Below are 17,175 nucleotides of genomic sequence, written 5' to 3'. Positions count from 1 at the left end.
GGTGGTGTGTTGTGGGTTTCTTGAAGGAGAAGTGGATGCAGCGGTGGTCTGTCCAGTGGAGTTCAGTGGTGTGGCTGAAAGAGACGTGATTGCTGGTGGAGAAAATAGGGTCGAGCGTGTGTCCTGCGGAGTGGGTTGGTGTTGTGACGAGCTGTTTGAGGCCGAGGTTGGAGAGGTTGTCGAGAAGGGTGGCGGTGTTCTCGAGGTGGAGGTCTAAGTCTCCGAGGTGTATGTAGTGAGTGGATGCAAGAGCGTACGTGCTGATGATGTCGGTAATGGAGTCGCTGAATTGCTGTCATGGGCCGGGGGGCCTGTAGATGAGGGTCCCTCGGAGGGTGGTGTTTGGGTCGGTGTGGATTTGGAAGTGCAGGAGTTCGACGGTGCTGATGGTGTCTTCGATGTTGGTCGTGATCCTGAGGGTGATCTTGTGGATGATGGCGATGCATCCTCCTGGCTTATTGGAGTGGTCCCTGCGGGTGATCTTGTAGCCGTCCGGGATGGCTATGGCGATGTCAGGCGCTGAGGAGGGGTTGATCCAGGTCGCGGTCAGAAAGGCCACGTCTGGGGAGGCTGAGTCAAGTAGATTCCATAGCTCTACTGCGTGCTTGTGGACGGAGCGGGTGTTAAGGAGGATACATCTGAGATGGTTGCTTCCTGCCTTGGTGGGTGGGTCGTTGGCGTGGAGGCTGGTGAAGGTGCAATTCCGGCAGGAGAAGGGTCCACCGGTGGTCTGCGGTAAGGCTTGAAGGCAGGCAGGAGGGCGGCCGGTGTTGAGGGCGCAAAGGGTGGCAGCATCGTAGTGAAGACGTGCGTGGCAGGGGTTGGGGGGACCGGAGCCAGGGGTTCTGGCGCTGGGCGCAGACAGGCTTGCCATTAAGTAGGGAGGTCAGGACAGCTGGGGGGTGGGAGTGGGACGAAAAAACGCCACAAAAAAGGGGGCGAGCTCGCGGGGTAAGCGGCGGGAGAGAGAGTGGGAAAGCGAAAGTGAGAGAGAAAGACTTTGGAAAAAGTTTGATGGCTGGTCATCAAGTTTAACAGAGCCATTTGTCAATTTTTTTTCTCAATTGACAGTAGTTATTGCCTTTGTGTAGAGATATCTACAGAGCTGGCAGACATCTCTAAATTTGGCAGGTGGGATAACGGCAATGTGGCAGACATAAATAACCTGCCACCCTGACTACTTTTACTCCATTTGATGAACCCTAAATCATGTGCTAAGTTTGTGCCAGAACATCCTTCAGTTCTCTTTATGGACCTTGATGGAGTGGTGATACTCTTTTCTCCTTAGGCCAGGCAGGCTCAACCACTAAATGATTAAATGTGATAATATAACTCAACAAATCTTGATGGCTCTTTTTAAAATTACATAACTTGTTATCCAGAGAAAGGGTATGTGATTTCCCGTCAAACAAATTATTTTTGCTTTTGTTTACAGAAGTTTGGAATATTTTTCAAAAATGAATCAATTCACTCTACTAATGGAGCACTCCAATTGGAAGCATTTCGGCTCCTTGATAACATAAAAATCACAGCATATTTATCATATTGTGAACTATTAGGAACTGAAATTGTGCAGTTGTGTTACTCTTTTATGCATGTTAAGGTCCACCATCATTTGTTCAGGTCATCATGAGGTTTGCACCCAGAATTTCCGATAGATAGTAGCATTCCCTTTATTTGAGCATCTGTGTGTCCTCTTATCCTTTGCATGTTGCAATACTCCATGATATCCGGATGCATACTTACATGGTGTATATATGTGTCAAATTTAAGTGCTGATAACTTTTTTTTTTTAATATAAAGAAACATTTCCAATTAAATATGACAAGACAAAGGCTGCTATAGTTTTGCCATCTGGAAATATAATAAATTTGTATAAAATGCAATTGATGCTAGAAAAAGAATAGTGTGAACTTCTTTGGATCCCCTGAAAATTCTTTGGGAATTGCTAATGTTATATTGGGAATTGATAGTGGATAAGCATGCAAATAGAACTTATACTCTCCTAACAGAGGTGGCCAAGCCAAGAACTAGTGTTTTTGAAATCCGAGGGTAATTACGCTTAACTAGCTTAATTCTTTTCAGACTTGTGTATGATGGATATTTGCTGTTTGACTGCAGTTAGTTCCTGTTGTAAGACTTTATTCTCAGACCTTATTGAACTGACCTCATGGTGTCATTTAGTTGCTATCTCGAAAAAGTGAGACTGAGTAGTATTGTAATGTATTGCTCAGGATGGATGATAACATGAGCTAGGCAGTCTGTGAGAATGCACTAGCATGGTTCTGGTTCCAGTGGGAACGATGTGTTTTTCCATACTCCTTCATATCCAGAGCCAACCATAGCAGTAAGCTGGTTAGCTGTAAACTCTGGGAAAGGGATGATAGAAGAGAGAAAACAAGACTCTGGATATGACCATTCTGACTTGTTGGTCTGCTAGTCACTGATACCTATTGGTCAAGATTAAGATGTTTAGGATCTAATCACTGTACTAAGTCATTTAACAATTGGTATGGCTGTGGTATACCTTTACAATGTGTTTCAGATTTTCTGCGAATTCGAACATTAATATCTCATCTCTGTAATAAATGTTATTCAAGCTTTGACATAATGCTATTGTCTTTTTTGACAAAGGTAACTTCAATTTCTGTGAATACATGGCCTGGGGTTCTGACAAACTTACGAAAGTGTGTTTTATGAAAACATTAATGTAGGAAACCTTTGTCCGAATGAACTATTTTCAGTGATACCAAGTAATCACTTCCTTTGACACACACCACTACTGTAAACTCAATACATATATCTCATGATTATGTCAATGTTTTCATGAGGTAAGGAGGATTCCTTCTGTTTCCTCACATAGCATAGAACCCAAAACAAAATGTGCAATGTACATCTAGTTTCATATTGCTTGAAGCTTAATTTCAGAATTTTTAGGTCTGTTTCTGAATGATAACTTAATCCTTAGAATACTTCTCTATATTTTGCCACAATTTCCAACAATCAGTCACTAAGGTTGGGGAGCTGGATGTAGATTTCTGTTTCCGGGTAGGTTAGAATTTTTTTTTACATAAACGGCATTTCCTATTTCCTCTTGCGTTTCTATGCAGACTTCTGGAATTCCACCACAATTCTCCATATAGGCTTCTTCTGGGGAACGTTTGTGCATCCAACCTGGCTAGGATAGAAGAACAGGAGGAAGAGAATCCAGTGTTGAGAACTTGTCATATATTCATTGACAACCATGCAACCTCTATTTTCTGTTTTGCAATGGCAATCAGATATATTTATTTAGTTTGTTTTATCAACCACACACATGTGTGCCTACACCTATAGGCACACAACTATAAATAAAGTCTACTAGCTAATAAGCTTCTCCTAAGTAGGTTGAGGTGAGATTTACCTGTCAAAATTATTTGCTGTAGTTCTCTTTGAGAGTCCAACTAATTTCTTGGAACAGTTTTGTTCTCTGCTGAGAAACAATGGGTTCAGAGGCAACGTGGCAATTAGGATTAGAGACCAACTCAACATGTCAAAATATTTGGACAACTTTCAGCACAGTGAAATACAGAGGTTGGGAAAGCTGGTCTAAATATCTGTGGATTTTTAGTCTCTCCTTCCAGTCTCTGCTCAATATCTCAGTCAGTATCCTCTCTCCTATTCGCAGTTTGTACGCTGTATCCTAGCCTTTGCCCTCATGTTCCGTGTCCTTCCCCATTCCTATCTGCCATTCTTACCTGTGCCTTCTGCTACCCTACCTATACTAAAATGCCCTGAACTTTCTGCAGCCGAATCTTACCCTTTTCATTAGCACATCCCCAGTAATCTCTCAAGCTCTGGTGTTCATATTATTATGAGTAGCACTGAAAAACGTAATGTTTATGATGCCAAGTTCTTAACCATGTTTACCTTCTGAATAGTTTTGGTCTAAAATATCAACAAAGCACATTTTTGTGTTTTAATTTGCTCTAACATGATTCGTTTTTAAAATTGTTTCAGGAAAGACAACAACAGGAAGCGTTATCTTACCAGCTAATCATGGAAGGTATGCGTATGTTTTGACCGAACTTCAAGGGTTGGATTGTTGTGAGATGTATTTGCTGATCAATATTCCTTTTTTTGCAGAACCTGCATGTTAGAAATGGGGTCTCTGGTTGGCAGTCGGTTTGTACACTGTCCAAGTAGGGACCCTCACTCTAGTCAGGATAAGGGAGATACCCGCTCAGATAACCCCTGCTCACCCCTTGTAACTTGGTACGAGCAGTCAGGCTTATCTCAGAAGCAATGTGTACAGCATTTGTACATAACACACATTAATACAGTGAAAACACTACAAAAGGACACCACACCAGTTTTTGAAAAATAGTCAATATTTATCTGTAAAAAACAAGACCAAAACGAGAAAAATCCAATATACAATGCTAAAGATATGAATTTTGTAGTATTTAACTTAAAAATACAGTTCCATAAAGTCAATAGCTCCACCTGGGGCTATCACGGCGTTGTGATCATCAAAACCAACGGGTTCAGGCCGGCCGCGGCATCACAGGCCAGCTATGGTGTCGGGAAGACCCGCAAACAGTATCTTTGGATTTATGATTTGCAGGGCATTGTGATCCTCACGGTGAGCTCCGGAGAGCAGTGCCGCTGGTATCGCGGTGTCTGTTCCAGAGTCGGTGCGGGGTCATCGGGCCCTTGAAGTCACAGGCGTTGCGGATCGAACTCTGGGCTGATGAAGTCAGGAGCACTGGCGTGGATGGCGTCGGGGCTGCGGTGCAAAGCGGCACGATGCGAAGTCCGATGCCTACAGGTCACAGTGTAGACAGCGGCTGGTGTTGGCGTCCATCGGCGTCGGTGAGACCAGGGCTGCGGTGTGAAGTGGGGTGGTGCAACGTGCGGTGTCACTGGGTCACAGTGCAGGTAGCGCCGCTGTCTTTCTGAAGAGCTGTCGTCAGTAGGCCCAAGTCAGTGGTGCGCCGCAGGATGGCTCTGGGTGGCATCTACGGGTCTTGGGGCGAAACGGACGTTTGTTGACGACACTGGAGTCAATGGTGCTGGCGTTGGTGGACCAGGGCTGCGGTGTGGGACGGGAAGTGCTTTGTGCTTTTCACGAGCGGTGTCCACAGGCCGCGGTGCAGGCAGCGACTTAGGAGTCAGCAGGAGTGTCATCGTTGGGGATGCACAGACTGTGGTGTGAGCAGGCAAATCAGGAGTGTGGGGCCCACAGGTCGCAGTGCCAGCAGAGGCTCGGTAAAATCATCTGGTGATGGCGTGGGTGAGACCAGGGTCGTGGTGCAAAGCGTGGTCGTGCGGCATAGGTAGGTCACGGTGCAGGTCAGCGGCATGTTTGATGGCATTTCAGTGGCTTTTCTCCTTGAACAGCACAGGACACATTGTTATAGGAAGATGAAACTGAAGTCTTAGATATCCCCGAGACTTCCAACAGGAGGCAAGCTCTGCTCCAAGCCCTTGGAGAACTTTCTCAAACAGGATGCACAACAAAGTTCACCCTTTCCTCTCTTATAAGGCAAAAACGGCAACTGCAGGCTAAACCCAGCAAACCAACACAGCAAAGGGCAGTACTCCGCCTCCAGCTCGTCAGCTCTTCTCCATGGCAGATGTTGCTCTTGATTCCAGAAAGATTCTAAAGGTCTGGAGTTTTGGGTCCAATACTTGTACCCCTTTCTGCCTTTGAAGTTGGTAAACTTCAAAGGAAAGTCTTGGTTGTTTGCAAGATTCCTCCTTGTCCAGTCCAGACCCCAGATTCACACCAGGGGGTTGGAGACTGCATTGTTTGAGGGCAGGCACAGTCCTTTCAGGTGTAAGTGACCACTCCTCCCTCCACTCTAGCTCAGATGGCTCATCAGGATATGCAGGCTACACCGCAGCTCCCTTTGTGTCACTGTCTAGAGGAGAGGTGTAAACAGCCCAACTGTCAAACTGACCCAGACAGGGAATCCACAAAAAGGCAGATTCACAGGATGGGTTAAGCCAGAAAATGCCTACTTTCTAAAAGTGGCATTTTCAAACTAACATTCTAAAAAACAACTTCACTAAAAGATGTATTTTTAAATTGTGTGCTCAGAGACCCCAAACTCCATATTTCTAAATTTATATCAAAGGAAATCTGCACTTTAAAATTATTTAAAGGCAACCCCCATGTTAACCTATGAGAGAGTTAGATCCTTGCAACAGTGAAGACTGAATTTAGAAGTATTTCACTGTTAGGACATGTAACACACATCAGTACATGTCCCACCTTTAACATACAGTGCACCCTGACCGTGGGACTACCTAGGTCCTACCTTAGGGGTGGCTTACATGTAGTAAAGGGAAGGCTTTGACCTGGCAAGTGGGTACACTTGCCAAGTCGAATTGGCAGTTTAAAACTGCACACACAGACACTGCAGTGGCAGGTCTGAGCCATGTTTACAGGGCTACTCATGTGGGTGGCACAATCAGTGCTGCAGGTCCACCAGCAGCATTTGATTTACAGGCCATGGGCACCTCTAGTGCACTTTACTAGGGACTTACCATTAAATCAGATATGCCTATCATGGATAACCCAATCATCAGTACAATGTATATTGGGAGCTCGTGACCTTTAGCACTGTCCAGTACACCATAAAAACAGGAGATCAGAAGGCAAAAAGACAGGGGAGACACACCAAAAAGCTGCCAGGTCTAACACTGCACTTTAAAGTGTCAGGAGGTGGATTGGATTTTAGGATTGTTTTAATGCAGCAGATCAACAGTCGGGTATTTTGTGTTCCTTTATTAGTGCCAGGCTCGGATTGTCCATTATATGGTACCCTTGGAAGAGATGTAGCCGCTCTATAAAGACACAACTTTTGGCAGTTTACATCGCACCCTTTCTATTGAAATGTAGAGATGCGCGGATGCTGTGTTTCTTGTACTGTTGGCAAATTATTTTACACCTTTTCCGTTCTCGAAGCCCTGTCTCTCACTGCAATGCAGGATCCATATATTTGTACCTAATTCACATCTGGCATTTATTTTGTGTTTGGTGCCAGACCATGATGTGTACCCTCATGCATTTCAAGGTTATAGATTAAGGGAAGCAAAACCGTTGTTAATTAGAGGTAATAAATGTCAGAATACTCACAGTGGTTGTTTTGGCCCTATGTTTGTGGCCTCATGGTAACAAATGATGATTTTCTGAATCTCTAAACTGCTATTGTTCTGAATATTCCTTTACCATTTTTTTTTATTTTTATTTTTACATATAATGCAATTTCTCTGTGAGGGTGAGACATCTTTAGTCCTGCATTGTAGTATCTTCATTGACAGTCATAAACACTTGAAAAACAAAAGGGCACAAAGTCCAATATGTCTATATAACGTGAAGCATCCTTAAGGAGCCTACCTCAAAATATTTCTGAAACTTAACCTGCCAAACTCCAAATCATCTCTCAAAACTCCATTGTAGGATCTACATCCAAATTGCTGTATATATATATATATATATATATATATGTATGTCTATTTTTGTGGGAAAAGCACAGTATGATGGCCTTACAGTGAAGAAGCTTCAGAAAAAACATCCTGCCCATTTAAAATTCTAGGGGCCATATGTCTGACCATTTTTTATTTGCGACTTGCAATTTGCAATTTTGTGCGCATCACAAATTGAGAGTCGCAAAGCAAAATGTACACCAGTGTCTGGCACACTGTTAGTGATTCCCAAATGGGTTGCAAGGGACCTGCATCATGAATATACATGAGCTAGGTCGCAATTTGGGACCCATTTGGGAAAGGCCGCACTCACGGGGATGTTGGCCTGCTGGGTTCAGCAGACCACCATGTCTGTGACTGCTTTTCAAATAAAGCATTTTTTTTTTAAACGGGATGCATTTCAAAAATAAAAACGCAGGAAACATAGGAGGAAATGTTGAAAGTGAAAAAAGAAAAAAAAATGATGCTTCAGTTAATGCTCAGAGGTTGCCTCTACTGCACACCTGAGGGTTCAAACCTCTTGTTGGCCTTAGGAGGAGCAACAACATCATCAACTAGGCCAGCAGTATCAAAGACAAGTCTACATCAGCACTGCCTTCTAACAACTCTGAGAAGCTTCATGTGACACCCATCAGAGACATTCTGTAATCCCCCCCCCCCCTTCTCCGCTTTCCGTTCACTACTCCAGGGTGGGGAATATCATCTCATCTTGTGGAATAGAGGGGAAAAATAACAAAAGTCAAATGCTTGCTGAATACTGTACACATGAATATTCTTTGTTTCAAGGCAGTCCCACTGCCTGTTCCCCCAAAACCGATATCAAAGCACCAGATAACCTTCTTCTGGAAAGAAGCGTCTGTATTTTTGCATAAAGGTGTAGTCAAGATCAGTTCCAGCCTTTCCATGGGCAAACAGGATATATTCAAGACATTTCTTCATTCAGAAAAGAAATCTGAAATTAAAGTTCAGGATGATTTTAGATCTACGTTTCACCAACAAGTGGATGAAGAGGGAGACATTTTGGATGCTTGCTCGCTAGCATTTTTTCCACACCTAAAAGCAATAGGCTTGGAAAGAATTTAGTTTCACATCCCTATATTAGTTCACCACAGGAAATATGTAAGGTTTGTTGTGGTGGTTCTCATTCTCAATGTATAGTATTTCCATTTGATTTGAAATCTGCCCTGCAAGCATTTTCAAAAGGCATAGTAGTTGTGGCAACCTTGCTCTGTCGTCAAGGAATATTCATTTATCCTTCCTAGGTGATTGACTAATCAAGACTCACAGGCCATCAGCAGTATAACAAGACTTCTAAAAAACAACAACCTGCATGCATTTACCTTGTCTCGAAAGCAAGTCTGGACTTGAGACCTCTTCAACTGTTTCTGGAGGGCCGATGGTCTCAGAAATATAATACCTGTGACAGTAAACTCCTCCTAATGAGGAAGGTTTCCCCCACTGGTGGTGTGAAAAGCGGAACTTGATTCTGGAAGTGCTTTTTTTCAGCAACACACATCTTCATCTCTGATGATCATCACATCCTATTTCAGGATGAAAAGCCCATTTAGGACATTTGTCAGTATAGGTTTGGAGAAGGAGTGTTGGTTTCATATCAGGGCTGAAATTTTTCTTCCATTTGTGAGGACAAACACAATTCTCATCAAACAGACAGTCTGACAACTATGCAGTACCTGAACAAACAGGGAGGCACAAGATCAAGAACGTTATCACTAGAAGCTCAGAAAATCTGGAAGTGCGTACCGGCCATGGGCCTTGAACTAAAGACAGTACTCATACCAGGAGCTCTGAGCCAACAGCCAAATGTTATAGGTCACTTTTACAAACAAAATAATGTGTGGGTGTTGGGAGGCAAAGTTATTCACTATGTCTTCACAGAATGGTGTTCTCCATGAATGGACCTCTTTTCAATTACACTAATCAAAAAGTATAAATTCTTTGTACCCAGGATTATGAAACCAGGCCAGGCACACTAGGCAGTACTCTCTTGAATAACTAGTCTAAAACATTCTACCTATGTGCCAGTCTCACTGATAGCATTGGTGATTCTGAAACTCAAGACTTAGGTGACAGTCATTCACATGATACCATACTGGTTGAGACAGTGGTGGTAACCAGATCTGTTCCAGATGCCATTGGGCTACAACAAGATTGCAACTCAGACAGAACCTCTTGACCAGACAACAGAGTTAAATTATTCATCTAAATTGGATGTCACTGAGTTGGTAGCATGGCTTCTCAAATCAGACAATACGGTCTTTTAAATTTTCCACAAGCACGTATGGACATCCTCAAGAAAACTAGGCAGCCAATATCATGCACTTGTTATCCATTCAAGTAGAAAAGAATCTGTATATGGTGCCAAATGGATGGACATAATAGAATCACCTATCAAAAGGCTGTCATCCTTCAGAACTTCTTGCATTATAAGCACAATGTGAATTACACTTCTGATCTGTCAAGGTCTACCTTATTGCATTTACAGCATACAGGAAGAGCCCAAACTGGAGCTCTTTCTTTAAAAGTCTTGATGGCAAGCATGTTTAAGAAGGCCTGAAGAGAAAGTGTTCACACCTGTGAGAACGCTGACCCCTCTTTGGGAACTCACTCTAGTTTTATCAAATGAATGGCCCCTTCGTTCAAAGCTTTTCATAAGGCTTCATTGCTGTATCTTTTCAGTAAAAACAGTTTTCATAGCAGTAACATTTGTCCATATGATTAGTGAAATTCAAGCCCTTTGAGCTGTAGAGCCTTACACTGCATTTCACTTCAATATGGTAATGATGACCACACACCCTTAATTTCTCTGTAATGTAGTATCAGAATTCCATATTAACCAGACCATTATCTCACCAGTCTCCTTTCCCTTTCTGTTTTCTCCAGCGAAATGTTCATGTAATTTTCTGGATGCTTGAAATGTGCTTCAGTTATTTTTTAACAAAATCAAAGTACTTCCTAAATCCAATCAATTATTTGTCACTTTAATCATGTTCTTCACGCTTTGGTGACATCCAAACAATCCAACATCTCTTGGTTTGTAGCCTACGCATCTGTTAAATCTAGCCATTAAACTGCTTGCAAGGCATACCTTTCTAGGGGTATGGCAGTCACTCCAGCTTGGATTAGAAACATACTTCTTCGAGACACTTAGAATGCACCCACTTGGAAGTCAGCCCATGTGTTCACAGGGCATTACTTCCTTTATTCTGATGCAAAAGCTGAGTCTTATATCGGTCGAGCCACCTTGTTAAACCTCTCTGGTTAGTTGGGCTGTCTTACAAAATACCACCTATATAGAAGTCTTGTGGATACAGCTTTTTTGTCTGCTGCCCAATACCCGTTGAGGTGTTATATTTCTCACTTGCTGTTCTATTCTAATGTTTTTGACAATCAACAAAGATCTTACTATGCAGAGGAAATGGCTGCTTATTTGTGGTCCTGATTCTTCATCGCAGTACTCTTCGTTAAAGTTATGATTGACCCTCCGCCTGGGCTTACTTTCTCTTGGGCATTTGAAATAAGAGCTGTTCCATTTACACCCCCATTGTACTAGCCCAATTGGATATACTGAAACCCCTTTTCTCTTTCAAAAGAGGTCGCATCTTACGAGAGGCATTGGTTCATGCCTCCACCCCAGGCACAAAGAAAAAAGATCTTAGAGAACTGCTGAATCTTCGCCCTGTAATTGGACATCACAGGTGTAACACATGTATGGCCTGCAGGTTTACGGAGAACACAAAGCATTGAGATCAATGGCAAAATACATAAACAACACAGTTTTTCTAATTGCAATACAAAAAAATGTATGTACTGCATCAGATGTCCCTGTTTGTTAACATACATTGGTCAAACTGTACAACCAGTCAAATCACATATTATACAGGATAGATCTAGAATCAGATGCTCTGTACGTGGTGCCCATCTTGTAGAGCCAGATTCATTGAAAAATGTGGCACAGCTAGGTATGGGTTAAATGATGTTAAAGAAATGTAGTCCTTGATACGATGTTAGTAATCAGAATTCTATAGATATGCAAATGGCCTGGTTGTGCACATACATTTGGTGTACCCTATAGGTTCTGGTCTAATATATTCTTTGATTCCTTATCGGATTTGTAAATGTCCATGTTTTGTATATATATTTCTTTGATTGCCCGAATGGGTGAGGTTTGATGTACTCCTGAATGTATCCTCAGCAAATGTTCTTGGTGTTTATATAGGCTAAATATCCTATTGGGGTGCCCTGATGTAAGTTATAATATATTTTTAACATTCTCTTAGTAATTTGCTGGGTGTTTCCAATAGCTATAAGATGAATATTGATGAGTTCAACACTCGTTCTCCCAAAACCATTACAGTGTACAATTTGTTTCAAATTAAGCTTCTCACTTTTTTAATAGCCAAATGCATAGTCAGATATGGCTGCCACCATAAATGCTGAGACAGTGTAAATATTGGTGAGGCTAATACTCATCCCCTCAACACTGTTTTTTGTGATTGTAGTTTTTCTTACTTTTTAAGTTGTCAAAAGTATAGTGAAATATTGCTGCCAGCTAAAAGCTGGTCGGCGCTTCACAAGATGAGTCACTTTTTCCGTAATTGCCCTTTGTGACCCTTATTTAAATTCTGTTGTCAAGCACACGTGAGGGCGAGATGCACGCGCGCCCCAAATACCATGACTTTATACCTCTCTTTTAGTTAAAGTTTTGCCACATATCTATAACCTAATGCATAGTTCAGTATGGCCGCCAACTAAAACAGGTTGATGCTAGACAGGAGGAGTTCTCCTCGGCTAGGTGTAAGCGTCACTTAAACCTGTTGAGTATTCAAATATGAGCACCGTACATACGCGAGTGGCCCGTTGCAGTCTCCAACAAGTAGTTGCATCTCGGAACCACGCCGGACTTGTGTGTGCTGCCGTTTGCATTCAGCAAGTGCAGGCGTCCCTCAGGCTTCATGAGCTGTGAGCTGATACAAACACGTATCGAAGTAAGAAATCTCCCCCTTTTTCAACATATTCAGGATTCTCTAATAACCAGAGGCAGAACCAAGCACTACATATGGGATAGCTTGTTTTATTTTGATATGTAAAATCAGGTCTCCACAAAAAGCCTTAGGGGCTCACGTTGGGATCGATAGCGACGATTTCCTGTGCTTACATAGATATACGTTTTTGAAGAATTTCGGCTGGTCTTGGTCATATATATTTATATAGTCAGAATATTTTTTGTGACTGCCATAAAGGTCAGTGTGTGTGTCCCAATATCACACCTTTGGTATGTAGTTTGTACTTGTCACTATGGAGGAATAAGGTTCTCTGTAGGGTCCACGCTTCACTCTGGGCAATTCACTTGAACAAACGTTTCCCTGGTTTGGTATTTTTGGGAACGCAGTGTTTACCTCATCATATCTTTTAACGTTCACACTTATGAGTGTTTACCTCACCATATCTCTCTAAATTCTTTTAGTGTTCAATAAGTATGTTTGTATGTTAATTTGTCAATAAGCATCACAGGATCTTGAATTTTAAGAACAAAATGAAATTGCTCACAAGGTGAAGAATAATCTTGGCGGTGAAAAGAGTGTTATATGACCCTGGAAGTATTGCTGTTAACATAGGCACAACTGTAAGAGTGAATATACATATTTGCTATTCTGTATATAGGTACCACTTACTATGTCCTGATGAGGCCCATAGATGAAATGCCAAAGCGCGTTGACCAACAACTCAAGGAGTGCTATGGATTTATGAACTGAAAGATTAAGATATAGTACTATACCGCTACTACTTAGTATGAATATTTTGCTATCAGTGACGGTATAGATCATCACTACCTCGCACAGAGGACTGTCCTTAGAGAAAGTGTTTGGCAGCCAACCTTTCCGAATAACGTTGGAGGTTTTGAGTGCTTATGCACCCGGTACCTCTTCGTCTGGAAATTGTGATGTATATATTTTTGTGAAGTAATGTGTATATATTTGTTTAGGTGTCGTGCATTGTGTCAGCACTATATATCATATGCATTTTTTTAGGAGGAGGAGCGAAACAAAGTAAGACGAGTATAAATTTGTGCACAAAAAGTGTGAGTGCTAGAATAAAAAAAAAAATCCAGTGATTAAGTAATGTCTTCACTGTGATGTTTAATATTTGTGTATCTTTCCCTACTCTGTATCATTCACCTATCAAATTGTTTTCTGGGCGGCTCCATTGCGGCCCTCAACACGTCCCCCAGTGTAACTGCACAAAGGATCCAAAGATCCAAAGCACAATAGAAAAATAAATGCATCCACTCCCACATCAACCCCCCGCAGCACACAGCCTTTGGCTGTGCGCTGCATGGGGTTGGATGCATGCAGGGTGGGGCAGTTGGCCATTGCCAACTCCCGCAGGGCTCGGCTAAAGGCTGTGCGCATTGGTTACTGTATTAATGTAGAGTAATTTTACATTACTCTACTGTTAAAAAACAATATATATGTTCGATGGCATGTGTAGCTGCAGATACACATGCTGTGCATACGTCTGCCATCTAATGTTGGGCTCGGAGTGTTAGAAGTTGTTTTTCTTCAAAGAAGTGTTTTCGAGTCACAGCATCGAGTGACTCCTCCTCTTCGGCTCCATTGCGCATGGGCATCAACTCCATGTTAGATTGTTTTCTTTCGGCCATCGGGTTCGGACGTGTTTCCTTTCGCTCAGATAGTTCGATTTGGAAAAGCTTGAAAATTCTTTATTTCTCGTCTGTATTGTTTCGATCGCGTTACACCTTCTATTGGCACTTTGGCACCGTCGGATCAAACATCTTTACTCGACCTTCGGGGCGCCCGCACCCAACTTGGGCCTCGTCGGGCCGACCGCGTGGATTACTCATGGACTGGACTCCATTCCTATTCTGTCCTCGGTGCCACACTAAATTCCTTTATACGGACCCAACATCTCGTCTGTAATCTCTGCCTTTCCCCAGACCATTGGGAAGAAAATTACGAGGCCTGTAGATCCTTCCGATCCAAGAGGACACTCCGAGTCAGAAGAGCAAGAAGACTCGAGATGGCATCCAAAAGCACCGAACATCTCGACGTCGAAGAGGAAGAGATCATGCAGAATGCTGTCTCCGTTCAAGGATCCGACTCTGAGCAGGAATCCGAGGAGGACAGACCGGTCACGGCAGGACAGCACGTGAGTACGCCTGCCCCTGTCCCATCCAAGCCGAAACATAAGGCCTTGGGGACGCCACTGCCTGAAGGCTATTGCTCAACCCGAAAAAAGACATTCGGTGAGCAACCCACAAGTTCGGCCCCCAAAAAGGCCACTCCTCCGAATCCATCGGACTCAAGTCGAAGCTCCGTTTCCGAACTGAGCAAACACCGCTCTTCCGAGTCAAAATCTCAAAAATCTTTTTCAGAACCGAGACTATCTTCGACTCCATCTTTTTCGATCCCAAAAAAGCCAGTTTCGGAGCCTAAAAAACTGGCTTATACTGAGGAGCATGGACTTTCAAAAGTACTTAGAGAAAGCCAAAAATCTACTGAGGAGGATTCACAAATGCAGCCTATCATAGAACAAATGGATGAAAGGCAAGCCAGGATTCATATCCACAAACAAACTGCCAGAATGTTGACTGCACCTCCTCCAAAACCAAAGAGGAAGTTAGCCTTTCAGGAGGAATTGGACACTGCACAGCCTCCAGCTAAAGTGCCATGAACAAAGGAGAGACAACAATATACTGTCAAATTTGTCATGTCATGAGACTATTAGGTATGATGGTGTAGGAAGATGGCTCTGTATGTACTATTTCAAAGTAAGAAATAGTGTGCACAGAGTCCAAGGGTTCCCCTTAGAGGTAAGATAGTGGCAAAAAGAGATAATTCTAATGCTCTATTTTGTGGTAGTGTGGTCGAGCAGTAGGCTTATCAGAGGGTAGTGTTAAGCATTTGTTGTACACACACAAGCAATAAATGAGGAACACACACTCAAAGACAATTCCAGGCCAATAGGTTTTTATATAGAAAAATATATTTTCTTAGTTTATTTTAAGAACCACAGGTTCAAGATTTACAAACAATACTTTAAATGAAAGGTATTTCACTCAGGTATCTTAGGAACTTTGAATCATCACAATAGCATGTACAGGTTTGGCAAAAATGGCAATAAGCTATTTTAAAATTGGACACAGTGCAAAAATCAACAGTTCCTGGGGGAGGTAAGTATTTGTTAGGTTCACAGGTAAGTAAAGCACTTACAGGGTTCAAAGTTTGGTCCAAGGTAGCCCACTGTTGGGGGTTCAAGGCAACCCCAAAGTTACCACACCAGCAGCTCAGGTGCAGAGGTCAAAGTGGTGCCCAAAACACATAGGCTTCATGTGCAGAGTGGAAAGTCTCACGCTTCCGGTGGGAAACGTGGAGTCCTTTAAAAGTTGTTTCTTTGTTGCAAGATTCAGTCTTTGTGGAACAGGGCTGCTGTTCTCTGGAGTTCTTGGTCCTTTCAGATGCAGGGTAGTCCTCTGAGGCTTTAGAGGTCGCTGGACCCTGGGGGATGCGTCGCTGTTGCAGTTTTTCTCAAAGTGGGAAAACAGGCCGGTAGGGCTGGGGCCAAAGCAGTTGGTGTCTCCGTCTTCTCTGCAGGGCTTCAGGTCAGCAGTCCTTCTTCGTCTTCAGGTTGCAGGAATCTAGTTTCTTAGGTTCTGGGAGCCCATAAATACTCAATTTAGGGGGGTGTTTAGGTCTGAGGGATTAGTAGCCAATGGCTACTAGCCCTGAGCGTGGCTACACCCTCTTTGTGCCTCCTCCCTGAGGGGAGGGGGGCAGATCCCTAATCCTATTGGGGGAATCCTCCATCTGCAAGATGGAGGATTTCTAAAAGTCAGAGTCACCTCAGCTCAGGACATCTTAGGGGTTGTCCTGACTGGCCAGTGACTCCTCCTGTGTGTGGGGCCGTGGCCGGAGGGGGCGGGCGTCTCCACTAGCTGGGATACCCTGTGGCACTGTAACAAACGGGGTGAGCCTTTGAGGCTCACCGCCAGGTGTTACAGTTCCTGTCGGGGGGAGGTGAGAAGCACCGACTTTGTGCCTTTGCTGATGCTAAGTTATGATTTGAAAGTGTGCTGGGACCCTGCTAACTAGGCCCCGGCACCAGTGTTCTTTCCCTAGCCTGTACCTTTGTCTCCACAATGGGCACACCCTGGCATCCAGATAAGTCCCTTGTAACTGGTACCCCTGGAACCAAGGACCCTGATGACAGGGAAGGTCTCTAAGGGCGGCAGCATGTCTTATGCCACCCTAGGGACCCCTCACTCAGCACATGCACACTGCTTCACAGCTTGTGTGTGCTGGTGGGGAGAAAATGACTAAGTCGACATGGCACTCCCCTCAGAGTGCCATGCCAAGCTCACACTGTCTGTGGCATAGGTAAGTCACCCCTCTAGCATGCCTTACAGCCCTAAGGCAGGGTGCACTATACCACAGGTGAGGGCATATGTGCAGGAGCACTAAGCCCATACAGTGTCTAAGCACAACCTTACACATTGTAAGTGCAGGGTAGCCATAAGAGTATATGGTCTGGGAGTTTGTCAAACACAAACTCCACAGTTCCATAATGGCTACACTGAAAAGTGGGAAGTTTGGTATCAAACTTCTCAGCACAATAAATGCACACTGATGCCAGTGTGCAATTTATTGTAAACTACACCCA

The 17,175-nt window shown here is 43.4% G+C and overlaps 1 protein-coding gene across 2 annotated transcripts in view; it reads left to right on the top strand.

Annotated features, from left to right (window-relative positions):
- N4BP2 (NEDD4 binding protein 2) overlaps window positions 1-17,175 on the top strand; it is a 1,101,392-nt gene that overhangs the window by 589,600 nt on the left and 494,617 nt on the right. For both annotated transcript variants that reach the window (XM_069202011.1, XM_069202014.1), the window contains exon 10: window positions 4,000-4,045. In XM_069202011.1, the coding sequence (XP_069058112.1) occupies window positions 4,000-4,045 (46 nt within the window). The remainder of the gene's footprint in view (window positions 1-3,999; window positions 4,046-17,175) is intronic.

The sequence above is a fragment of the Pleurodeles waltl genome, chromosome 1_2 (assembly GCF_031143425.1).
Source record: "Pleurodeles waltl isolate 20211129_DDA chromosome 1_2, aPleWal1.hap1.20221129, whole genome shotgun sequence".
Taxonomy (NCBI): domain Eukaryota; kingdom Metazoa; phylum Chordata; class Amphibia; order Caudata; family Salamandridae; genus Pleurodeles; species Pleurodeles waltl.
Note: the sequence above shows the minus strand (reverse complement) of the source record. Positions and strands in the feature narration are given on the sequence as shown.